This window comes from Scyliorhinus canicula, chromosome 5, assembly GCF_902713615.1.
Source record: "Scyliorhinus canicula chromosome 5, sScyCan1.1, whole genome shotgun sequence".
In the NCBI taxonomy this organism is placed as follows: Eukaryota; Metazoa; Chordata; class Chondrichthyes; order Carcharhiniformes; family Scyliorhinidae; genus Scyliorhinus; species Scyliorhinus canicula.
In genome coordinates, this window is record NC_052150.1 from 192,597,603 (window position 1) to 192,616,938 (window position 19,336).

General features: G+C 50.7%; 1 protein-coding gene across 1 annotated transcript; it reads right to left on the minus strand.

Annotated features, from left to right (window-relative positions):
* Positions 1-1,006: 1,006 nt before the first annotated feature.
* Positions 1,007-3,600, minus strand: fzd8a (frizzled class receptor 8a). The gene has a single exon (XM_038798306.1). It carries the CDS (start codon positions 2,839-2,841, stop codon positions 1,060-1,062), a length of 1,782 nt encoding a protein of 593 aa, XP_038654234.1. The 5' UTR covers positions 2,842-3,600; the 3' UTR covers positions 1,007-1,059.
* Between the last annotated feature and the right edge of the window lie 15,736 nt (positions 3,601-19,336).

Genomic DNA, 19,336 nt, shown 5'->3' on the forward strand with positions numbered 1-19,336 from the left:
AGTTAAGACTCAAAAACGTCCCTTTTAATTCATTTTAAAAAGGCACCATGCTGGCAGACAGACTTGAAACAAGGGAAAAGAGGAACCGGGGGGGTACTTCAAACTTGGAAACGAGACTTCAAAGTTACTCCATTCAAAAGGCTCACTCCTACAGATTAACTCCATTGAATCGGACCTCGTTTATGAAATGATGTCCTCAGCCTCAGTGTTCCAGCCAGGTAGAAAGTTCAACAATTACCAAAACATTCTCCTAAACCAACATCCCTCCACAGACTACCCGCCAGTGAATATAAATCTATCTAGCCACCCCCCCCCCCCCAAAAAAAACCAGAAAACATAATAAAAGAACATTTCCAAGCTATTCCAAACGTAATTAAATCAAAGTTGTTTTATTGTCAAAATAGAATAATTGTTTCAAATAATTTTGTCGCTCTAGCATAGGCGACCACTAAAACTTTTTTTTATACAAAAAAATTTACATACTCTGCATATACTTCAAAAACGCTTTTTGTTATGTACACAATTTACAGATGTGTTCATAGTACAAATAATTATATAAATACAACTTTGCAAAGAAACCCGTATTACATGGGGATACTAAAACAGGATTTTAAGGCAGGTCGGTGTACCCAGTGAAACCATTAAGATTGGTGTGTCAGGTACTCCATTTTGTCCCTCTCATTTAAATTATTTTCATAAAATGCCAACAAATGAAAATAAAAGAATGAACCCCTTGCATGAACATTTTAAAAGTCTCTGGTGGTGGAGACACCACGATTTAAACAATGAGTTCGAGAACAAAACACCCAAAAAAAATCCTTTCCCCTCCCACATTTGAGACTGAACGGATGTCCTGTGCATATAAATGGTTTTTAAGATTTAGAAGTATTATCGCCAGGTACATTGTTCTGGCTAGTCCTTCACTTCTGACTAATGGATACCATTAGAAGTTCATTAACATTTTAATTAAAAAAAGATGCTGGGTGAGAGAGAATCGTCACCCCCCCCCCCCCCCCCCCAGACTGGGAGAAAGGGGGATTTGGTTGGAGGGGGTGAATCTCAGACTTGGGATAATGGCACTTGTTTGGGGTAAGACACAGAGCTGGCGGTGCCAGACCTCCAGGTCAGTCCGGTGCTGGCATCGCTGTACATGGAGCCTCCTCCCCCGCCGCCTGCGGCCCCCCCGGCCGCCGCTGCCCCTTTGCTGCTCCAGCAGCAGCGGGTGCAGAAGGCCCGCCACGACTCCAGCGTCTTGCCCGACCAGACCCAGACGCCCGAGGCGGTGCCCACCAGCAGGCCCATGAAGTACTTGAGCATGAAGACGGCGTAGTCGGGCCGCCGGCGCCGCTCGCCCGGGCACGAGCAGTTGTGGCCCAGCTCCCAGTGCGGCCGGTTGTGCTGCTCGTAGAAGTGGCAGGCCACCACCACGGCGGCGGGCACGGCGTACAGCACGGCGAAGACGCCCAGGCGCAGCATCAGCTTCTCCAGCGGCTGCGTCTTGGCGCCGCCCTGCTTGATGACCCGGCGGATGCGGAAGAGCGACACGAAGCCGGCCAGCAGGAAGACGCTGCCCACGCACAGGTAGATGAGCAGCGGCGCCAGCACGAAGCCGCGCAGGTTGGCCACGCTCTGGTTGCCCACGTAGCAGATGCCGGCCACCGGGTCGCCGTCCACCGAGCTGAGCGCCAGCACGGCGATGGACTTGAGGCTGGGCAGCAGCCAGGCGGCCAGGTGGAAGTACTGCGAGTAGCCGGCGATGGCCTCCTGGCCCCACTTCATGGCGGCGGCCAGGAACCAGGTGAGGGAGAGGATGACCCACCACAGCGAGCTGGCCATGCCGAAGAAGTAGACGAGCAGGAAGACCAGCGTGCAGAGCGCGGGCCCGGTGGTCTGGTAGTGGACGTGCTGCGCCTGCGCGGCCGCCAGCGGCGTGCGCGTGCACGCCACGCGCTCGTGGCCGGCCGCCAGCCGCACCAGGTAGCCGGCCGACACGAAGAGGTAGCAGGCGGCCAGGAAGACGATGGGCCGCTCGGGGTAAGGGAAGCGGCCCACGTCGATGAGGAAGGTGGCCACGGTGGCCAGCGTGGAGAGGAAGCACAGCACCGACCACAGGCCGATCCAGAAGGCGGTGAAGCTGCGCTCGTCCGCCGTGAAGTACGGGTCGTGGCAGGGCACGGCGCAGTTGCTGACCCGGCCCGTCCGCACGCGGTTGTAGAGCGGGTGCCGCTCGCTCTGCAGCCGCACCATGGGCGCCCGGCACTGACAGGCGGCCTGGCAGGGGGCGCCCGGCGGCGGCGGCAGCGGGAGACGCGGCGGGGCAGGGGCCGGCGGCGGAGGCCGCCTCTTCTTGTCCGGCCGCCCGCTGGGCTGCGGGAAGAGCGGCGAGGCCGTGCTCACCTCGGTGCGGTTGTAGTCCATACACAGCGTGTCGGGCTGGCCCTGCCGGGGCAGCCGCTCGCACTTCATCCGGTCCGGCCAGGCGAAGCCGTACTGCCGCATGAGGGGGGCGCAGCCGGCCTTGGCCCGCTCACACACGCTCCGGCACGGCGGCAGCGGCTTCTTGTAGTCCTCCAGGCAGATAGGGGTGTACATGCTGCACAGGAAGAAGCGCAGGTCCGCCGAACACTGGATCTCCACCAGCGGCCAGAACTGATGCACCTCCAGGCCGGCCTCGTCCTGCGAGTCGTGGTTGAACTGGTTGGGCATGTAGGTATAGTTGTAGCCGATGCCTTTGCACAGAGGCACGCTGATCTCCTGGCAGTGCAGCTCCTTAACGGCGCCTCCACTCGACCTCCGCAGCAGAGCCAGGGCGATGAGCAGCTCCAGCAGGTAGCACTCCATATTGCAGCCCCTCGCCTCGCTTCGTCTCCCCCCTCCAGTCTCTTTATTTTAGCTGTCGTCCCTTCTGGTGTTGAAACGCCAAGGTAAATCCTTTACATCCACAGAAAGAAAAGTGCAAATGGTCGTCTCCCCCACCTTCCCTCCCCTCCTTCTGTCCCAGCTCCGGGTCTCAGAACATGAGGATCAGATTTTGAACAGCAAACATATTTCGACTTGGCACAGGGCTGCCTGCAGTCCACCACTTCATGTAGAGGCAAAACAGGAGGAGCAATTAAACATTAGCACCCCCCTCGCAGACGTGCGATCAAGATGGCTGTGCAAAATAAAAATACACTGGACCGTTTCTTCTTCCTTTTTGAATAAAAATCAGAAACTTCACACAGTCCCTCTCCAAACTTTTTCTGTTGTTTCTTGCATGGGAGCCTCGAATTCCCCAGCCCCGTTAGTAAAGCGGCGTTGTAGCTGGTATCTTGGAAGGTGGATCTCTGTTTGCGGACAGTTCTGGGTTTTTGCCTTCCTTCCTCACTCCTGCAACCACAAGGGGAGAGCTGGTGGGGGGAAATATCCAAGACTGAATTTCAGCGCCGCGCTGCCATTAAATGCTCACCGAGTGCCGAGAACCTATCACTGTTGTATATTTATAATGTGAGAGAGGCCAAATCCCACCCCCTCTAGCCCCGGGTTACCAATCGCACGGTGACATTGGCTGCTGGGGGGGGGAACCCAGCCTCAGTCAATCCCTTCTCGCTGAAAAAAAATCCCACAGTGACAGCTTCCAGAAGGGCTGGGAGTTTAGCAGGTTAATTTTCGCTTGTTAGTTCCCCCGCGGGGGGTTGCCTTACAAGCACCCTCCTCCTCGACCAGGAGTTGTTTGGGTTTTTTTTCTTAAGTGTGTTTTGAGTTTCATTCGCTGCTGGCCAGGGACTCATGCGGAGGCTGCAAATTGCTGCATTTCCAGAACCACAACTCCGAAGTTTGTTAAAGGCATTGTTTTTGCCCCCAAGAACAAAATATGCTCCGGCAAGGGCAAAGTATTTCCTGTTTTCTAACAAAATGTAGGTGCTGGGGTTTTGCTAGTTTCTTTGTGTGTATGTGTGTGTGTGTTTGTGGGGGGGGGGGGGGGGGGGATGGGAGGGAAACATTAAGGATATAGAGGAAGCGATCGCAAGTGAATGGTCACTGACCCAACATATGGGGTGTGTGTGGCTCTTCGCCTTGCAACTGAGTTTTAAAAGTCCCAGTTAAGCCACTGGTCGAGCAAACTGCATCAAGTTCAAAGATTGTACACGTACCCCGTTCCTCACTTGACCGCCAAAGCTTGTTTTTTTAAAGCTACAACTACATTTAAAAAAAAAAATCACTAGCATTTCGATTGACCATGATTGGAACATGAATCGAACTCAATAAAAATAATACCTTACGGATGCTGGCGGTTTGTTTTCTCGCTAGGTGTGTGAAAGTGCAAAAGTTTCGGTGTCATAAATCTCAGAGTTGGGATGGGTCTTCAACAACCATCCGAGTGTGATGTTCATATCCGTTTACACTATCCCAATTCTCGGTGTATGGGCAATGATATAGGTGCTATCTATTTCTCCGCAACAAAAAAACTGCTGATATTCCCACAAACTATTCCAGCCTGCAACCTCGAGGGTCTTGCTATACTTAGTAGAGTTTTGTCTTGTTGTATTAAGAGTTTTGTCTTGTTCTCGTAGTAGAGTTTTGTCTTGTTAGAGTGTTGCAGGCAAGCTAATAAACATGTTTGAGTGTAAATATAATCGAAGGTTGGGTAACCTGAATGCTTAACTCCACCCCATGTGTTCAGCGTTTTTTTTTAAAAAAATGTTGTTCGTTGGAGACGGGACTTTTTGTCGTTAGGACTGCACCTCCACCCATTAGTCCCAAACTCCACTGGGAAATTCCACATACTATTTAATTCTCACAGAAATATTGCTGAGACAAATCAAATATGAACGTTTTCAAATTCGTGTAAAATGTGCGATCTGATTCCTTCGCCCATGATTAATGGGAATCACGCTGTTCAGGCACATTACTACCCAGCGAGTAACATTAGTCACAGCTCGGGAATAGCACAGGGATTTACAGGGCTTGACCAACTGAACACTCTGGTTTCTGTGTTGCGCCGACAATCTTCATCTTTACAGCAATTCATTTGAACAAATACATATTTTCAGAATAATCTGGTTACTTTTAATGCCCAGGGCATTCCCAGGTGAATATTAGCCCCTGTCCTGTTTAATGAAGGACCAGGTTGCCAAAATACAGTGGAGTGATAGTATTTGGAACTGTGCTGGAAGAGATGGGGTTCTGTTATAAGCATTGTTTCTTGGCGGGGATTAAGAATGCCCGGTTTCTTCAGCATACAGACCCAGCCCCACCGACTTTATGGATCTCCCGTCACGTTCTGGGTTCAGCACCACAAACCGAAAAGTCAATTGACGATTTATTTAGGAGTCAAGGTCCTCCCGCTTTATAGTTAGGTCACATCAGTATCAGGTTGTTCCAAATGCATTGTGTTAGCCGGGTGAAATCGCACGGATACCGTCAGGTGTTCTTCAAGTGAACTGAAATGGGTTTGCTTTCCAGTGCGAGCTCTGACCAGAGTTAACACTTCATCCGCATTCTAAAATAAACAGCAAAATGAGGGTCGTGGGGATAATTCTCAATTTCGTTTGTATTGGTTGTGACCAGCAAGCAGACAATGACCCAGCTCAGAACGCCCTAACTTCAATTCATGGTCTGGACTGAGGTAGCTCGGATCAGGCCGTGCTCCACATTTGGACCTTGTGTTTGGAGAGGGGATGACTCTTGATTGCCGCACTGTGAATCAGACTTTAGATGCCAGTTTATGATAGGATTGGGCTCAGTTATGGAACACCCCCCCCCCCCCTCCCCCCTCCCAACTTGGTCACAAAGCCTCACATGCCACTTTCAGCAGGGTAGGGAAACATTTGGAAAGGGAAGGAATTGGTGCTCAGGTGAGCATTAGGGCTTTTCACAGTAACTTCATTGCAGTGTTAATATAAGCTTACTTGTGACACTAATAAAGACTATTATTATAGTTGTCTCCACACTGTCCCAATGGGCTGCATAAGCCCGGCTTCAGGAAAATCCCTCCACACTGTGGTGGAGTGACATTAAACCATCAGTTCTCTCTGCTTCCTTGTCTATAGCGACACATGGAAGATAACTCAGCAAAATAAATTAATAAGTAGTAGGATTAACATATAGGGCTGGATTCTCAGATTTTGAGGAAGTGTCTGCTTTTATGGCAAAAAAGTTGGCTCCACCCCCGCACTGATGCGTGGACCGGTGTGTGTGTGTGTGGGTGGGGGGGGGGGGGGGGGGGGGGGGCAGCAGCTGCTGTGTAAAATGCACGGCCTTCCCGATATAAATGCCTGGAGAATTGCCGGGTCTGTGGCAGCGTATGCGCATGGCGACGACCTGCAGTGGTCGCGCCATAAAACATGGTGCTGGCCGCGGGGACCAACCTGCTGGATAGTTTCCTCTGGACACCCCCTTGCCAGACCCCATCAGATACCCCAGCCCTCACTGAAACTCCCCCAGCCAGCAGCATGGCTCCCCCTGACTGTGGCGGAGCTGGACACAGTCCGCAGCCGCCATGCCGGGTTCACGAAAACTGAGAGCACACGTGTCCCGCGCCATTAGGACCTCAGCCCATTGGGGGAGGGTGTAGCAGATAATGTCCTGAGGCCATATCTTTTTTTAAATAAATTTAGATTACCCAATTATTTTTTCCAATTAAGGGGCAATTTAGCGTGTCCAATCCACCTACTCTGCACATTTTTGGGTTGTGGGGGCGAAACCCACGCAGACACGGGGAGAATGTGCAAACTCCACACGGACAGTGACCCAGAGCCGGGATCGAACCTGGGACCTCAGCGCCGTGAGGCGGTTGTGCTAACCACTAGGCCACCGTGCTGCCCTCCTGAGGCCATATCAACGGCGTGCAGCATACTCATTGATGACACCGTTTTGGAGGGGGCAGAGCATCCAAAAGCGGGCCGCCCCTGATTCAGTCATAGACAGGAATTCTCCGCCCGATCCTGATTACGATATCGGTGTCAGGCAATGGAGAATCCTGCCCATAGTTTCTTATCCTAGCTCTACTGCAGCTACCTGCATACAGGGAGATCCTGCGCACAGTAAGGAGATGAATGTTTAGTAATTCCATGTTGGTTAAATGTAGCAGGTTGGTCACCTCATTGGGGGAACTACCTGCATTATCCTCCGCTGTTCCATAGGCTGAATGACATCTGCCTATTAAAATAGACAGGACTTGACTTTAACATTTCATCCAATGGCAAAATCCATGACAATGATTTTTGTATTGCACCGAATAACAGCCCAGAATATATGCTCAAATCCTTGACGGATCTTTCAACCCACATCCTCCATAACTCAGTCTTGAGAGTGCACAGTCAACTTAGTCAAGCTGATACCATTACTTGGATGAGTAAATTAGGTGATTCCGCTGGCATTTGGTCCCACAGATAACCCAAACTTATAAGTGTCATTAGCATATCGAAGGCTTAATGGAAAGTGGCCATTGAATCTGAGCCAATCACCAAATCTAAGTGACAAATAAATAGTCAAAGAATAAAATATTAAAAATAATGGGAATTGTTACGATGCCAGGAGATGTTATAACTGGACGGGAAGATCCCAAAATGGAACCTTGGCTCAAAAGACCGTAACATTTCCTTTTTTTAATTAAACGTGGAGGAACAGAGCCCTCGGATTGTTAATTAGTTTTAACAACAAGGAAAAAAACATTTAATAAACATGAAAAGTTTGATTATTATACAATACTCCATTACTCTCCCTTATCTTAACATTTACGACAGATTTTAAGATTAATATGGATTACAAAGTACATCTTAAGCCACAATGGTTTCATTAACACACAAACTCCATTGTAAGCACACAAGATGACTGTGGTAAGACCTACGCCTCTCTGAACCTCAGTAAATGTCTGGATTTCTGCTCATATCGCCCACGCTGATTTTTATACCATGAGCCACCTCATCTAATTGAACTCTGGTTTTCACAAGTGATTTCAAATTTTCTTTTCAAAGGGCATACTTTCAAATTTTCATTTAAATTATGCTTTTGCTCCGCTGTTTCCATCAAGGTTTTGCTTCCAGATGTACACTTCTCCCTTCAGGTTTCCTTTGTCTTAAAATTTTTTACACAAACTCCGAGGTCCAGCCACCGATTTCCACAATGATATCAAATAATCTCTCTCAAACTATAGTAATTTCTCACAAAACTTAGCATTATTGCAGATGTTTTCTATCCTCTCATGAGGATAGAAATGCCTTTTCAATTCTCTGATTTAACTGAAATGTTATCTGTTCTGATTCCCATTATCCTTTGTTCTGTTAACTCCAAACGTCTTGGAAACTACTCTTCATGTCTCGAGTTTGCTCAGTGAGCTGGACTTTAGATTTTCGGCATGTGTTCTCTTAACCATTAGTCCATAGTATGGGGTATCTTCCAACAGGACCAAGTCAGATTTTCCCTCTTTAGCCTTCTAAAATCAATTGCTTCTAGCAGAGCTGTGAAAGCCGCCTTTCCTCTCACTACCTGTCTCCAACTGCAATCAAATTAGCTCAACTAAAATTTAAAAGCTTCGCTACCTTACAATGTCCCAGTTGCTAAGCAACCACTGCTGGTTTATTTACTCTTCACACCATGGTCCCCTCTAAGCACAACAAATCACAGTTGGAGTTGAAGCCAACCCCCCTCCCCATACACACAAAAATACCCATGACCAGCATGAATCTAACAATACCGTTATCCTTCCAGGCATGGAAACATTAAATTAAGCACACTTAAAATTACACCTTATTTCTAATGTTTACCAATACAAATCCCCTTAAACTACCTTTGTTTCGCTAGCAGAATTAGCAGGAGAATGAGATATGAGTAGAGAGTTCTTGACACAGGTCGGTGCCTGTACAGACACAAAGCATTGTGCATTTATCTTCAATGCTGAAACTGCTATGATTCTATGTAAAACGCTAAATGTTTCATTATATCTGTTCATATTGGGGACATGAAGAAAAGCTTTTGGGCAGAACACCAAATCGTTTTGACACATTTTGTTAACTTTGAAAGTGAGTTGCAATACTGTACGACATTATCCCTAGGTTAACCAAGTGTGCCTGACATAATGGGCAGGGCAAGAAAATAGGGAGGTGGGGGTAACAATGAATCATTGATGAGTGTGTCTTCAGCAAGCTGCCCATATCACTCAATTTAACATGAACCGGTTCGGCAACATTAGTTGTGGTTCAGTGGTACTGCTCTCACCTTTAAGTCAGAAGTTTGAGTCCCAGTTATGAAGTTCGGGCTCAAAATCTACTGATTCTCAAACACAGTACTGAGGGAATGCTGCACTGTTGGAGGTGTTATCTTTTGGAGACATTAAATTGAGACCTTGAAGTGGTACATAACTTATTCACACCAAAGAGTTGAGTCAAGTCAATTTATTGGCAAAAGCTTTTGGGAGAAAGCCAGGCACCGGGCAGTGCTCGTGGTCACCTTCTCAATTGTACAACGGCAGTTAACCTCTCTGACCCTCTGATGGCGAATTTGATTTTCTCCATTTGGAGAGATTCCGAGAGGTCGGACAGCCAGTCTGCAGCTCTGGGCGGTGCTGCTGACCGCCAGCCAAACAGGATTCTACGGCGGGCGATCAGGGAGGCAAAGGCAAGGGCGTCCGCCCTCCTCCCCAGGAATAGATCTGGCTGGTCTGAAACCCCGAAGACCGCCACTATCGGGCATGGCTCCACCCTCACCCCCACCACTTTGGACATAGCCTCGAAGAAGGCTGTCCAGTACTCCACAAGTCTGGAGCAAGACCAGAACATGTCCCGGTTTCCTCCCATAGTCCAAAGATGTGTAGGTTAGGTGGATTGGCTATGCTAAATTGCCCTTAGTGTCCTAAAAAATAAGGTTATTGGGGGGGGGGGGGTTGTTGGGTTACTGGTATAGGATGGACACGTGGGTTTGAGTAGGGTGATCATTGCTCGGCACAACATCGAGGGCCGAAGGGCCTGTTCTGTGCTGTACTGTTCTATGTTCTATGTTCTATGTACACTTGGTTAGTTCCTAATTAGCTTGGAGGATTACATACACAACCAATTAGGCCCCCCTAGCAACAATTACCATCCAATCATATTCCTCTGAGACCATCCGTTAACTATCGTGCACAACTCCCTTCCACAATTACAAGGATAACAGATGTCTCAATAGTTAATGGTCAGTTTGTCAGTTGCAGAATGACTCAGCAATTAATCAGAACATTGCAGGTGTCATTAGATTAGTTAGAGAATGACTCGCCAGTAACTACTTATTAAGTCATTGCAGAATTAGATTGCCATGATGAGTAAGCTAGTATAGAATAACTCAGCAGTCCACACTATTGCAGGCATAAGCTGATAATTAAACATAATAAAATAGAGAGATTCTGAATGAATAAATTAATAACCTCTGATGTAAATTTCCCTTAACAACCTCATTGCCCTCTTAGGCTAACATAAAAGATCCTGGGGCATTATTTCAAAGAAGAGCAGTCGAGTTCAATATTCAAGATGTCAATGTTTACATATTTTCTCTCAATATTTACTCCTCACTCAACATCACTAAAACAGGTTATCTAGTCATTAACGCAGTGTTGCTCATGGGACCACATTGTGTGCAAAATTGGTGGATCGGTTTCCCTCATTACAGCAGTGACTGCATTTCAAAAGTACTTAATTGACTGAAACACCTTGGGACATCCTAAGGTCATGAACAATGCGATAGAAATGCTACAATCAAGTATGTCGCAATTCGGGATATTACTGAGATTAAGACAAGAACTATCAAGAATTATGTTTGCATGTGGTAAAAATTCCAATCTGAAGATTTTGAAAGTAGCAATTAAAAAAAATAATAGATCAATAGCCATTGTTCCCACATTTTCTTCGGCAGCAGTTGATGGTAATGACTCTGCTTTTGCTACTTTCTGCTTCTCTCGGCATATATTTTGTTTCTTTTATTGTACTGGTGCTGTCTGTTCTGGTTTACATCATCATTCCTTGTGTCATTGAATGTCATCTGGCTTTCACCCTATCACAGACCATGGGCTGGGATCTCCGATCCTGCAGCTATGTCCGCAGAATCCGTCTGGTCTTACGAACAGAAAGGTCGGCGCTGCCCCTGCACCAATCCTCCGTCCGGTGGGGAGCTAGCAGCCGTGCAGCGTAAAGCCACCGGCTTTTCCAGCAGATATGGTCTGGAGAATGGCCAGGTCCGTGGTCACACATGCGCATGGTGGCGGCTGCGCCATGCAACATGGCGCCGGCTGCCCGCGGACCCGGCCTGCCAAAAACTGCCCCCTGTAACCAGCCTCGCCACCCCCGGACCACCCTCCACCAGTCCACCAGCCCCTGCCGAAGCCCCCCAGCCAGCGGAACGGCTCTCCCCCCCCCCCCCCCCCCCCACACTGTGGTGGCACTGGACAAGTCCGCGGCTGCCACGCGGGGTCTCTGCGACCACACGCGAGCGACGCTGTCGGGGACTCGGCCCATTGGGGGCGGAGCATCAGGGGAGGGCCTCAGGTGATGTTTTTGAAGGGGTGGAGCATCAAAAAAATGGCACTGCCCCCGATTCCAATGTAAACAGAGATTCTCTAGCTGATTGCCGAATGCGATTTCGGTGATCGGACAATCCAGTTCTTTTCTTCCCTTCCCCTGCCTCTATGATTTCTTAAGACCTGTTGTACCTCTAACATTTTCCAGTTATGATGATGAAAATATGTTGACTTGGAAAGGTCAACTCTCTCTGCAGATGCTGCTTGACCTGTTGAGAACTTTCAGTCTTTCCTGTTTTTCGCTTCTAGATTTCCTGAATCGCCAGTATTGTGCCTTTGGAAATAGATCCATTTTACTGTTTAAGAGGATAGACTGGACTTTCTGCTTGAGTGGGATCACAGCTTGTCGAATGGTGAAGCACAGCTTGTATCTACCTGCAGAGATGACAGCTAACCTTGCCAAGTTCCCGGCATTAAACAAAATTGACATGATCATTGCTAACTGCAGAATGTCAGTCACCATTAACTTGCTATTTGAGGAGCAGAAACCTGTGCACTGCTAAAGGATTTAAAGGTCAGCAGTAGCTTCAAGGGGCAACGGCAACAAAACATGTTTTAGCTGTACAGCTTATTTAGTTATTTAACAGACCTCGGGTGATCGTACGGCCTTGCAGTAGGGCCAAAAGCCTACAAGTTGGTCAAAAAAGTAGTGACTCCACCAAGTAAGCCAGATGGGGTCTGCACTATTAAGAGTTTGCATTAGAAAGGTAATAACACAAAAGAAGACAGCACAGCAACAATGGCAGGCTGTGTCCAGGACAGTGAATACTAACAGAACCTCTCAGGACAACTGTTGAGAGCAATTCAATGTCTCCAGCACAGGAAAGGAGTCCGCAGGCAGCATGTTGTAGGGATGCACTGCACAAAATCTGTCAGCCACTTCCAGTGATCTGTTGTTAAGGTGAGAAAATTGCTAATCATCAATGCCCAGGAGGCATCACAGTATTCTTTCCACTGCTAGCTTTCACCTGGAAGTGTCCTTCCTCTCATTGCTTCACACGCAACCACCACAATAAAGACTCACGTGGATTCTAATTGCATGGTGCATGCGCCTGTCAACACCTATCATTTTCTTCTCGCTGACACCTGGATTTTGTAGCTCCTTGTGGTACATAAATGTAGCTTTACTTTTCCCATTCCTTTTCCAAGAAGAAGGCAGACGATGAGAAATGCACCATGGCCTTGCGGCGCTCGAGTGAGAGCGTGACGAGGCTGGCGAATAGTGAGAGAGGCCAAAAAACGAGAACCGTGCCAGGCGCCAAATGGTTTGTGATGCAACCCGCCCACTCCTGTAGGTGAAATCGGGATCCTGCCGTAGCACGGCGAAAAGCCAATAATCAGAATTTAAGCCCTATTTCCATAAAAGTAATGGGAGCCACCCCACATCTGGTGGCCTCCCGGGATTCAACCACCTTCCCAGCAAGTGGTCACACTGGCACCGATTACTACTTCTTTTTAAAAACGTGAACCTGGCCGAATGGTTCCTGTTGGGAGCTGAGGAGGTGGTAGCCATGTTTGCTTACAGACAAAGAGCCCAGGGTTACTGGGCTTGCCGCCTCAATGCTCAGCAAGGGGTGGAGGGGGCATCAGGTGTGCCCGACTCCCCCTCACAAACCCCTGCCACAGTACTGATCCCCTAGAGGCCATCACCAGGGGCTCTATCACCAACGTGAACAACAGCACCGAAAGCGGACACCCCTGCCTCGTTTCCCTACACAACCCGAAGCTCTGTAAACTCATCTCGTTTGTCACCGGGGCCACGTACAGCAGACTCACCCACACCACAAACCTCGCCCAAACCTAAACCTTCCAAATACCTAAAACAGGTACCATCTCTCCAGCGGGTGACACGGTGGTGCAGTATTTAGCATTGCTACCTCACGGCGCTGAGGATCCAGGTTCGATCCCAGCTCCGGGCCACTGTCCGTATGGAGTTTGCACATTCACCCGTGTCTGCATGGGTCTCACCCCCACAAGCCAAAGATATGCAGGGTAGGTGAATTGGCCACACTAACTTGGAAAAATTAATTGGGTTCTTTACCTTTTTTTAAAAAAGGTATCTTCACTCCACTCGGTCAAAAGCCTTCTCCGTGTCCATAGAGACCGCGACCTCCGGTACCCTTCCCTTCAACAGGGTCATGATCACATTTCGTAGCCGCCTAATGTTACTTGAACGTTGGCTACCCTTCACACAAGCCGTTTGGTCCTCTGCCACCAGCCCCGGAACGCATCCTTTCATCCTCCCCACCCCTAGCTTGGCCAACACTCTCACATCTGTGTTTAACGAATTGACATATCACATCAGTGTTAAACAATGACATGGGCCTGTGTGACCCACACTGCAACGGTCCTTCTCCTTCTTCCGGATAGTGTGATCGACACCTGGGTCAGTGTCTCCGGCAGCTCCCGCTTCTCCACCACCTTGCTAAAAATCCCCAATAAATGTGGTGCCAACTCCGTCACAACCTCCTTGGCCGGGATTCTCCAATCCTGCGGCCAAGTTCTGATGCTGGCGTGAAAAGTGGCGCGAGCCACTCCGTCATCAACGGGCCTCAACTGGCAGCTATCCAGCCCTTCTTGGGGGTGGGGGGGGGTGCAGTACGGCACCAGAGTGGTGTCCGCAGCTCCGGTGCCCAATAGCTGGCGCACCACTGCTGGTACGAGTCCGCGCATGCGCGCCACGGCCAGCGCGAGTTTCCGCATTCGCACCACGCCAGCGCAAATTCGCGCATGTGCTTGGGTTTCTGTCTTTGCGCTGGCCCCTGGGCAATATGGCGGAGCCCTACAGGGTCCCGGCGCGGAGGAATATAGGCCCCCACGGAAGCAGCCCCCTGTCATAATATACACCAGTATATCGTGGTGCAGACGCACACTGATGGACACACACAGGGACCAATCAACATGTACAAACACTGCAGCCAATCACCAGTTAGAATACACACACTATAAAGGCAGAGGGCACCACGGTTCCCACTCATTCTGGGTGCTGCCTCTCAGTGTAACAAGAACTCATCCAGCCCAGCACAGACTCACACCATGTGCTGAGAGAATCAACTGGTTCGGACAAGGCTTAGGTCTCTAGTTTAAGTCAGCATCACTTAGACCCACAGTCATCGTGTGTTAGTTAGTTAGAAGTTAGTTAATAAAATTGAGTTGAACCTTCATCTGTGTTGGAAGTGTCTGTTCATCTCTCAAGCCTACACTAGCCAACACTTCACCCGCCTGCCAATTAGTAAGCCCCGATCATGGGCCAGGTCACTGTGGAGGCCCCCCCCCCCCCCAACCAGGACGACCCCTGCAGATAGAACTCTGAGGTCCTGCCGGGTGGGACCATACGTAACCCACGCTGGCGGGACTTGGCTGAACTCAGCGGGCACTCGGCCCGTCGAGGCCCAGAGAATCACCGGGGTGGGGTGCTTTCAGTGGCCCCCGACAGGCGCTGCGGCAATCCCACGGGCGCCCGAAAATCGGCAGCCGGCGTTGGGGTGGCATGGCACGATTCTCGCACCCCTCCGGCGTTTCTCCGTTCCAGTGCGGGGTCGGAGAATCCTGTCGAACTCCGTTGAGTAACCGTCCAGCCCTGGGTCCTTCCCTGACTTCATCCCTCTTGTGCTATCTATCATCTCTCTCTGCCCGAGCGGCTCTTCTGGCGCCTGCCTATTCTTATCCAGCCTTGGGAATTCCAGCTCATCCAAAAATTTCTTCCTCAACACCCAGATGGCCCTAAAGAACTTCTCATAGAACTCCCTGAATGCCTCATTTATCTTCCCCGGCTCAGACACTACCTCCCCCTTCCCTTTCCGCACTCTTAGGATTTCTCTGGACACGGCCTGCCTCCATAGCTGGTGGGCTAGCATGATGCTCGCCTTCTCTCCATATTCATTCTGCACCCGCCTCGCCCTCCGTAGCTGCATCACTGCCTTCCCCGTCATCAGTCTGTTCAACTGTTCCTCTTTCTGTCGTTCTCTCCTCCAACCCCTCCTCGGTGGGGGCATGCAAATATTTCCTGTCCACCTTGAATATCTCATCCAATAGCCGTCCATACTCCTTCCTTCTCCTATCTCTGCGCACCTTGAATGAGATCACCTCCCCGCAAACCACCGCCTTCAATACCTCCCAAAATGTGACCGCCAACACCTCCCCATTCTGATTCAACTCCACATAGTCTCTGATCACCTTCTCACAGAACCACTTGTCCTGAGTCTAACCTCCGTACCAGCCTCTGCTCTGCCTCGAGCAAAGTCTAACCTCCAGGATGGACTGAAATCATGACTCCCTCATACTCAGTCCCCACCACCCCCACCAACACCGCTCGGCTCACTACAAATAAATCAATCTGGAGTATACCTTGTACACGTGTGAGAAGAAGGAGTATTCCCTCTCTCCCGGGTTCCTCCATGGATCCACCATTCCCATGTTTTCAATAAACCCTCCCAGCTCCTTCACCATTCTTAACCTTCCCATTGACTTCGGGCTCGACCTATCCACCCTCGATTCCAGCACGTAGTTAAAATCACCTCCCATAACCAACTGATACGTGTCCAAGTCTGGAATCCCTCCCAGCAGCCACTTTATAAATGCCACATCCTCCCAATTCAGAGCATAAGCATTCAGTAACACCAATGGTGTCCCCTCCAAAAGGGTCATGCATGCCGATTGCATGCCGGCCCCCACGCAACATGGTGGAGCCACACAGCGGGCCAGCGCAGAAGAAGATAGGCCCCTCCCCGGATCGCGCCCGCCCACCAATCGGTCGCCCCCGATTGCAGCCCTGTCCATCGTGGAGGTCCCCCCCCTGGAGTATGATCCCCCTGCCCCCCCCCACCAGGACGGCCAGCACTGCAGCGAGTCCGAGCTCCCGCCGGGTGGAACCAGGTTGGAACCATGCCGTCAGAACTCGCCGGGAATCCGGCCAGTCAATAGCGCAGAATCGCCGCGGGGGCCTATTTCAATGGACCCCAACCAGCGCCGCGACAATCGCATGCACGCGGCTGGTGGCGATCCTCTGGGGTTTCAAAATAGTACTCCCGGCCTTCAAAAGTCACCCACAGTGTCGCTGAGTACAGTACCCCAAACCGGATATGCCTTCAGTATAGAACCGCCTTGGTCTTATTGAATCCGGCCTGCCTTTTTGCCAGCTTCACTCCAATGTCCTGTTAGATTTGGTCCCTGTTTCCCTCCCATTCGCAGTTCCGTTTCTCCTTGGCCCACCGCAGGATCTTCTCATTCTCCACAAACCTATGGAGCCTCACAATCACCGCCTGTGGCGGCTCCCCCACTCTTTTGCCTTCGGGACCTGTGCGCTCTGTCCACCTCTGGGGCCTTGTCCAGCACCCTCCACCAACAGCCCCGCCAGCGTCCTTGTGAGATATCTCATCGCACTCGTGCCTTCCACACCTTCAGGCAGGCCAATTTATGCAGGTTCTACCTTCTGGATCTGTTCTCCTGCTCCTCTACCTCCGCCTCCAATGCCACACCCGATCGCTGTGATCGGACATCACCTTCTCCATCTCCCGGATCTGCAACCCCTGTGCCTCCAAGCACTTTGCGACTCTCTCCAGCGATCCTTTCAAGGGTGCTGCTGCTCCCTCGATGGCCTTCGACCAATCCTCATGCATCGCCTTTCGCTGCTGGTGGAACCCTTCTCTAATAAACACCATCAACTGCTCCATCTGAGGTTTTCCAACTTGCGACAACCTTTCCCCCTCCGCCACCTTCCCAATTGCTACTGCGCCACAGGTCACTTCCAGTTCCTTGGCCAGGTCTTTCACCTTCTTCTACCAAGTCTGACAATCTCCAGTTCCTTGGCCAGGTCTTTCACCTTCTTCTACCAAGTCTGATAATCTCCAGTTCCTTGGCCAGGTCTTTCACTTTCTTCTATCAAGTCTGATAACCAGCAAGGGCAGCACGGTGGCCTAGTGATTAGCACAACCGCCTCACGGCGCTGAGGTCCCAGGTTCGATCCCGGCTCTGGGTCACTGTCCGTGTGGAGTTTGCACATTCTCCCCGTGTCTGCGTGGGTTTTGCCCCCACAACCCAAAAACGTGCAAGCTAGGTGGATTGGCCACCCTAAATTGCCCCTTAATTGGAAAAATGATTGGGTACACTAAATTTATAAAAAAAAAAATAAAAAAAAAAAAAAAAAAAAAGTCTGATAACCAGCAGACATGCCACGCACAGGGGGAACGTCTCCTCCACACCTTCAGCTACACTTTCTGTTGAAACTCCCCTACGTTTTGGGTAAAAAGAGCTAAAATCAGTGCCTTCAAACCAGAGCTGCCCCGTGTTTGACCACTCACTCCATGGCCGACCCGGGAAGTCCCAAATTGGCAATCGTGGTTAGGTGAGCACTTCATACATACCAAGTGGATTCCCGTTGGTGGGTGGGCCACATAGAATGTGTGAGTCATTGCCTAGCATCCCAACTAGACAGTGAAGCATGGACACTGCGCCTGAACATTGCGGGAGACAACACCACACACGCAGCATCCGAGATCTGAACACCCAGGGGACGAGTCCCAGCACCGGGGACATGTCCACGGCCGGAGAGTGGGTGAGTGCCGTGGGGAGGGGACCAGCGCCCAGTCCAGGTAATGCTGTGCTCCTTCTTGCTGCTACCTGATTGGCAGAAGTGCATGTTGCTGCTGTGTCACGTATGGGCGACTATTAGAAAGTCGAGTCTGTTGACAGACCTCACTTCAAAGCCTAGGGGCGCAATTCTCCCAATGGGAGACGAAGTGCCGACGCCGGAGTGAAAACCGGACTGTTTCACTCTGGCATAGGAGGCCGCTCCTCGCCCCCTATTCTCCCACCCCCAGGGGGCTAGGAGCGGCGCCGCGTCAATTTCGCGCGCCGGGCCTTGGCGCCCGCGTCAAAGCGGCGTCGCCTAAATGATGCTGCCGGCGGCGCTTAAATGACGTCACCCGCGCATGCGCAGGTTGGCCGGCGCCAACCCACGCATGTGCGGTTGCCGTCTTCCCCGCGGGCGCCCCGCAAGACATGGAGGATTGATCTTGCGGGGCAGCGGAGGGAAAAGAGTGCGTCTTTTAGAGACGCCGGCCCGCGAATCGGTGGGCACCGATCGCGGGCCAGACCCCCACTGAGCACCCCCCTGGTGCTTGATCCTCCCTCCCCCCGCCACAGGCCGCACACGCAGCGTTCGTGCGCTGTTCACGCCGGCAGCGACCAGGTGTGGTTGGCGCCGGCGAGAACCTGTCGTATTGGCCATGCTGCTCGGCCCATCCAGGCCGGAGAATCGCCCCTCGACCGTTAGAAACGGCGAGCGGCGATTCTCCAAACGGCCTGTCGTAAAACGCGGCACGCCGTTTTGGGGGGAGGGATGGGAGAATCGCGTGCGGGTGCCAGGGCGGCTTTTGCGGAATCGCCCGGCACTCCCGCGATTCTCCCACCCGGCGTGGGGGTCGGAGAATCGCGCCCAAGAGTTTTGAATTCCCCTGTGCTTGAGCAAGCAGACATGGAAAGACTCTTCCCATTGGTTGGGAGATAATAATGAGGCATCATCAGTTTCAGATTGTCATGAAGGAAGTGAGGAGGCAGGTTTGGAGAAATTCCTTTAAAGAGATGTTGTTGGAGCAAGTGCTTATTGTCACAAGTAGGCTTACATGAACACTGCAATGCAGTTACTGTGAAAAGCCCCTAGTCGCCACATTCCAGCCCTGCTCAGGTACACAGAGGGAGAATTCAGAATTCTCATCCGTTCGGGAATTGAACCCGTGTTGCTGGCCTTGTTCTGCATTACAAACGGGCAGCACGGTAGCACACTTGGATAGCACTGTGGCTTCACAGCTCCAG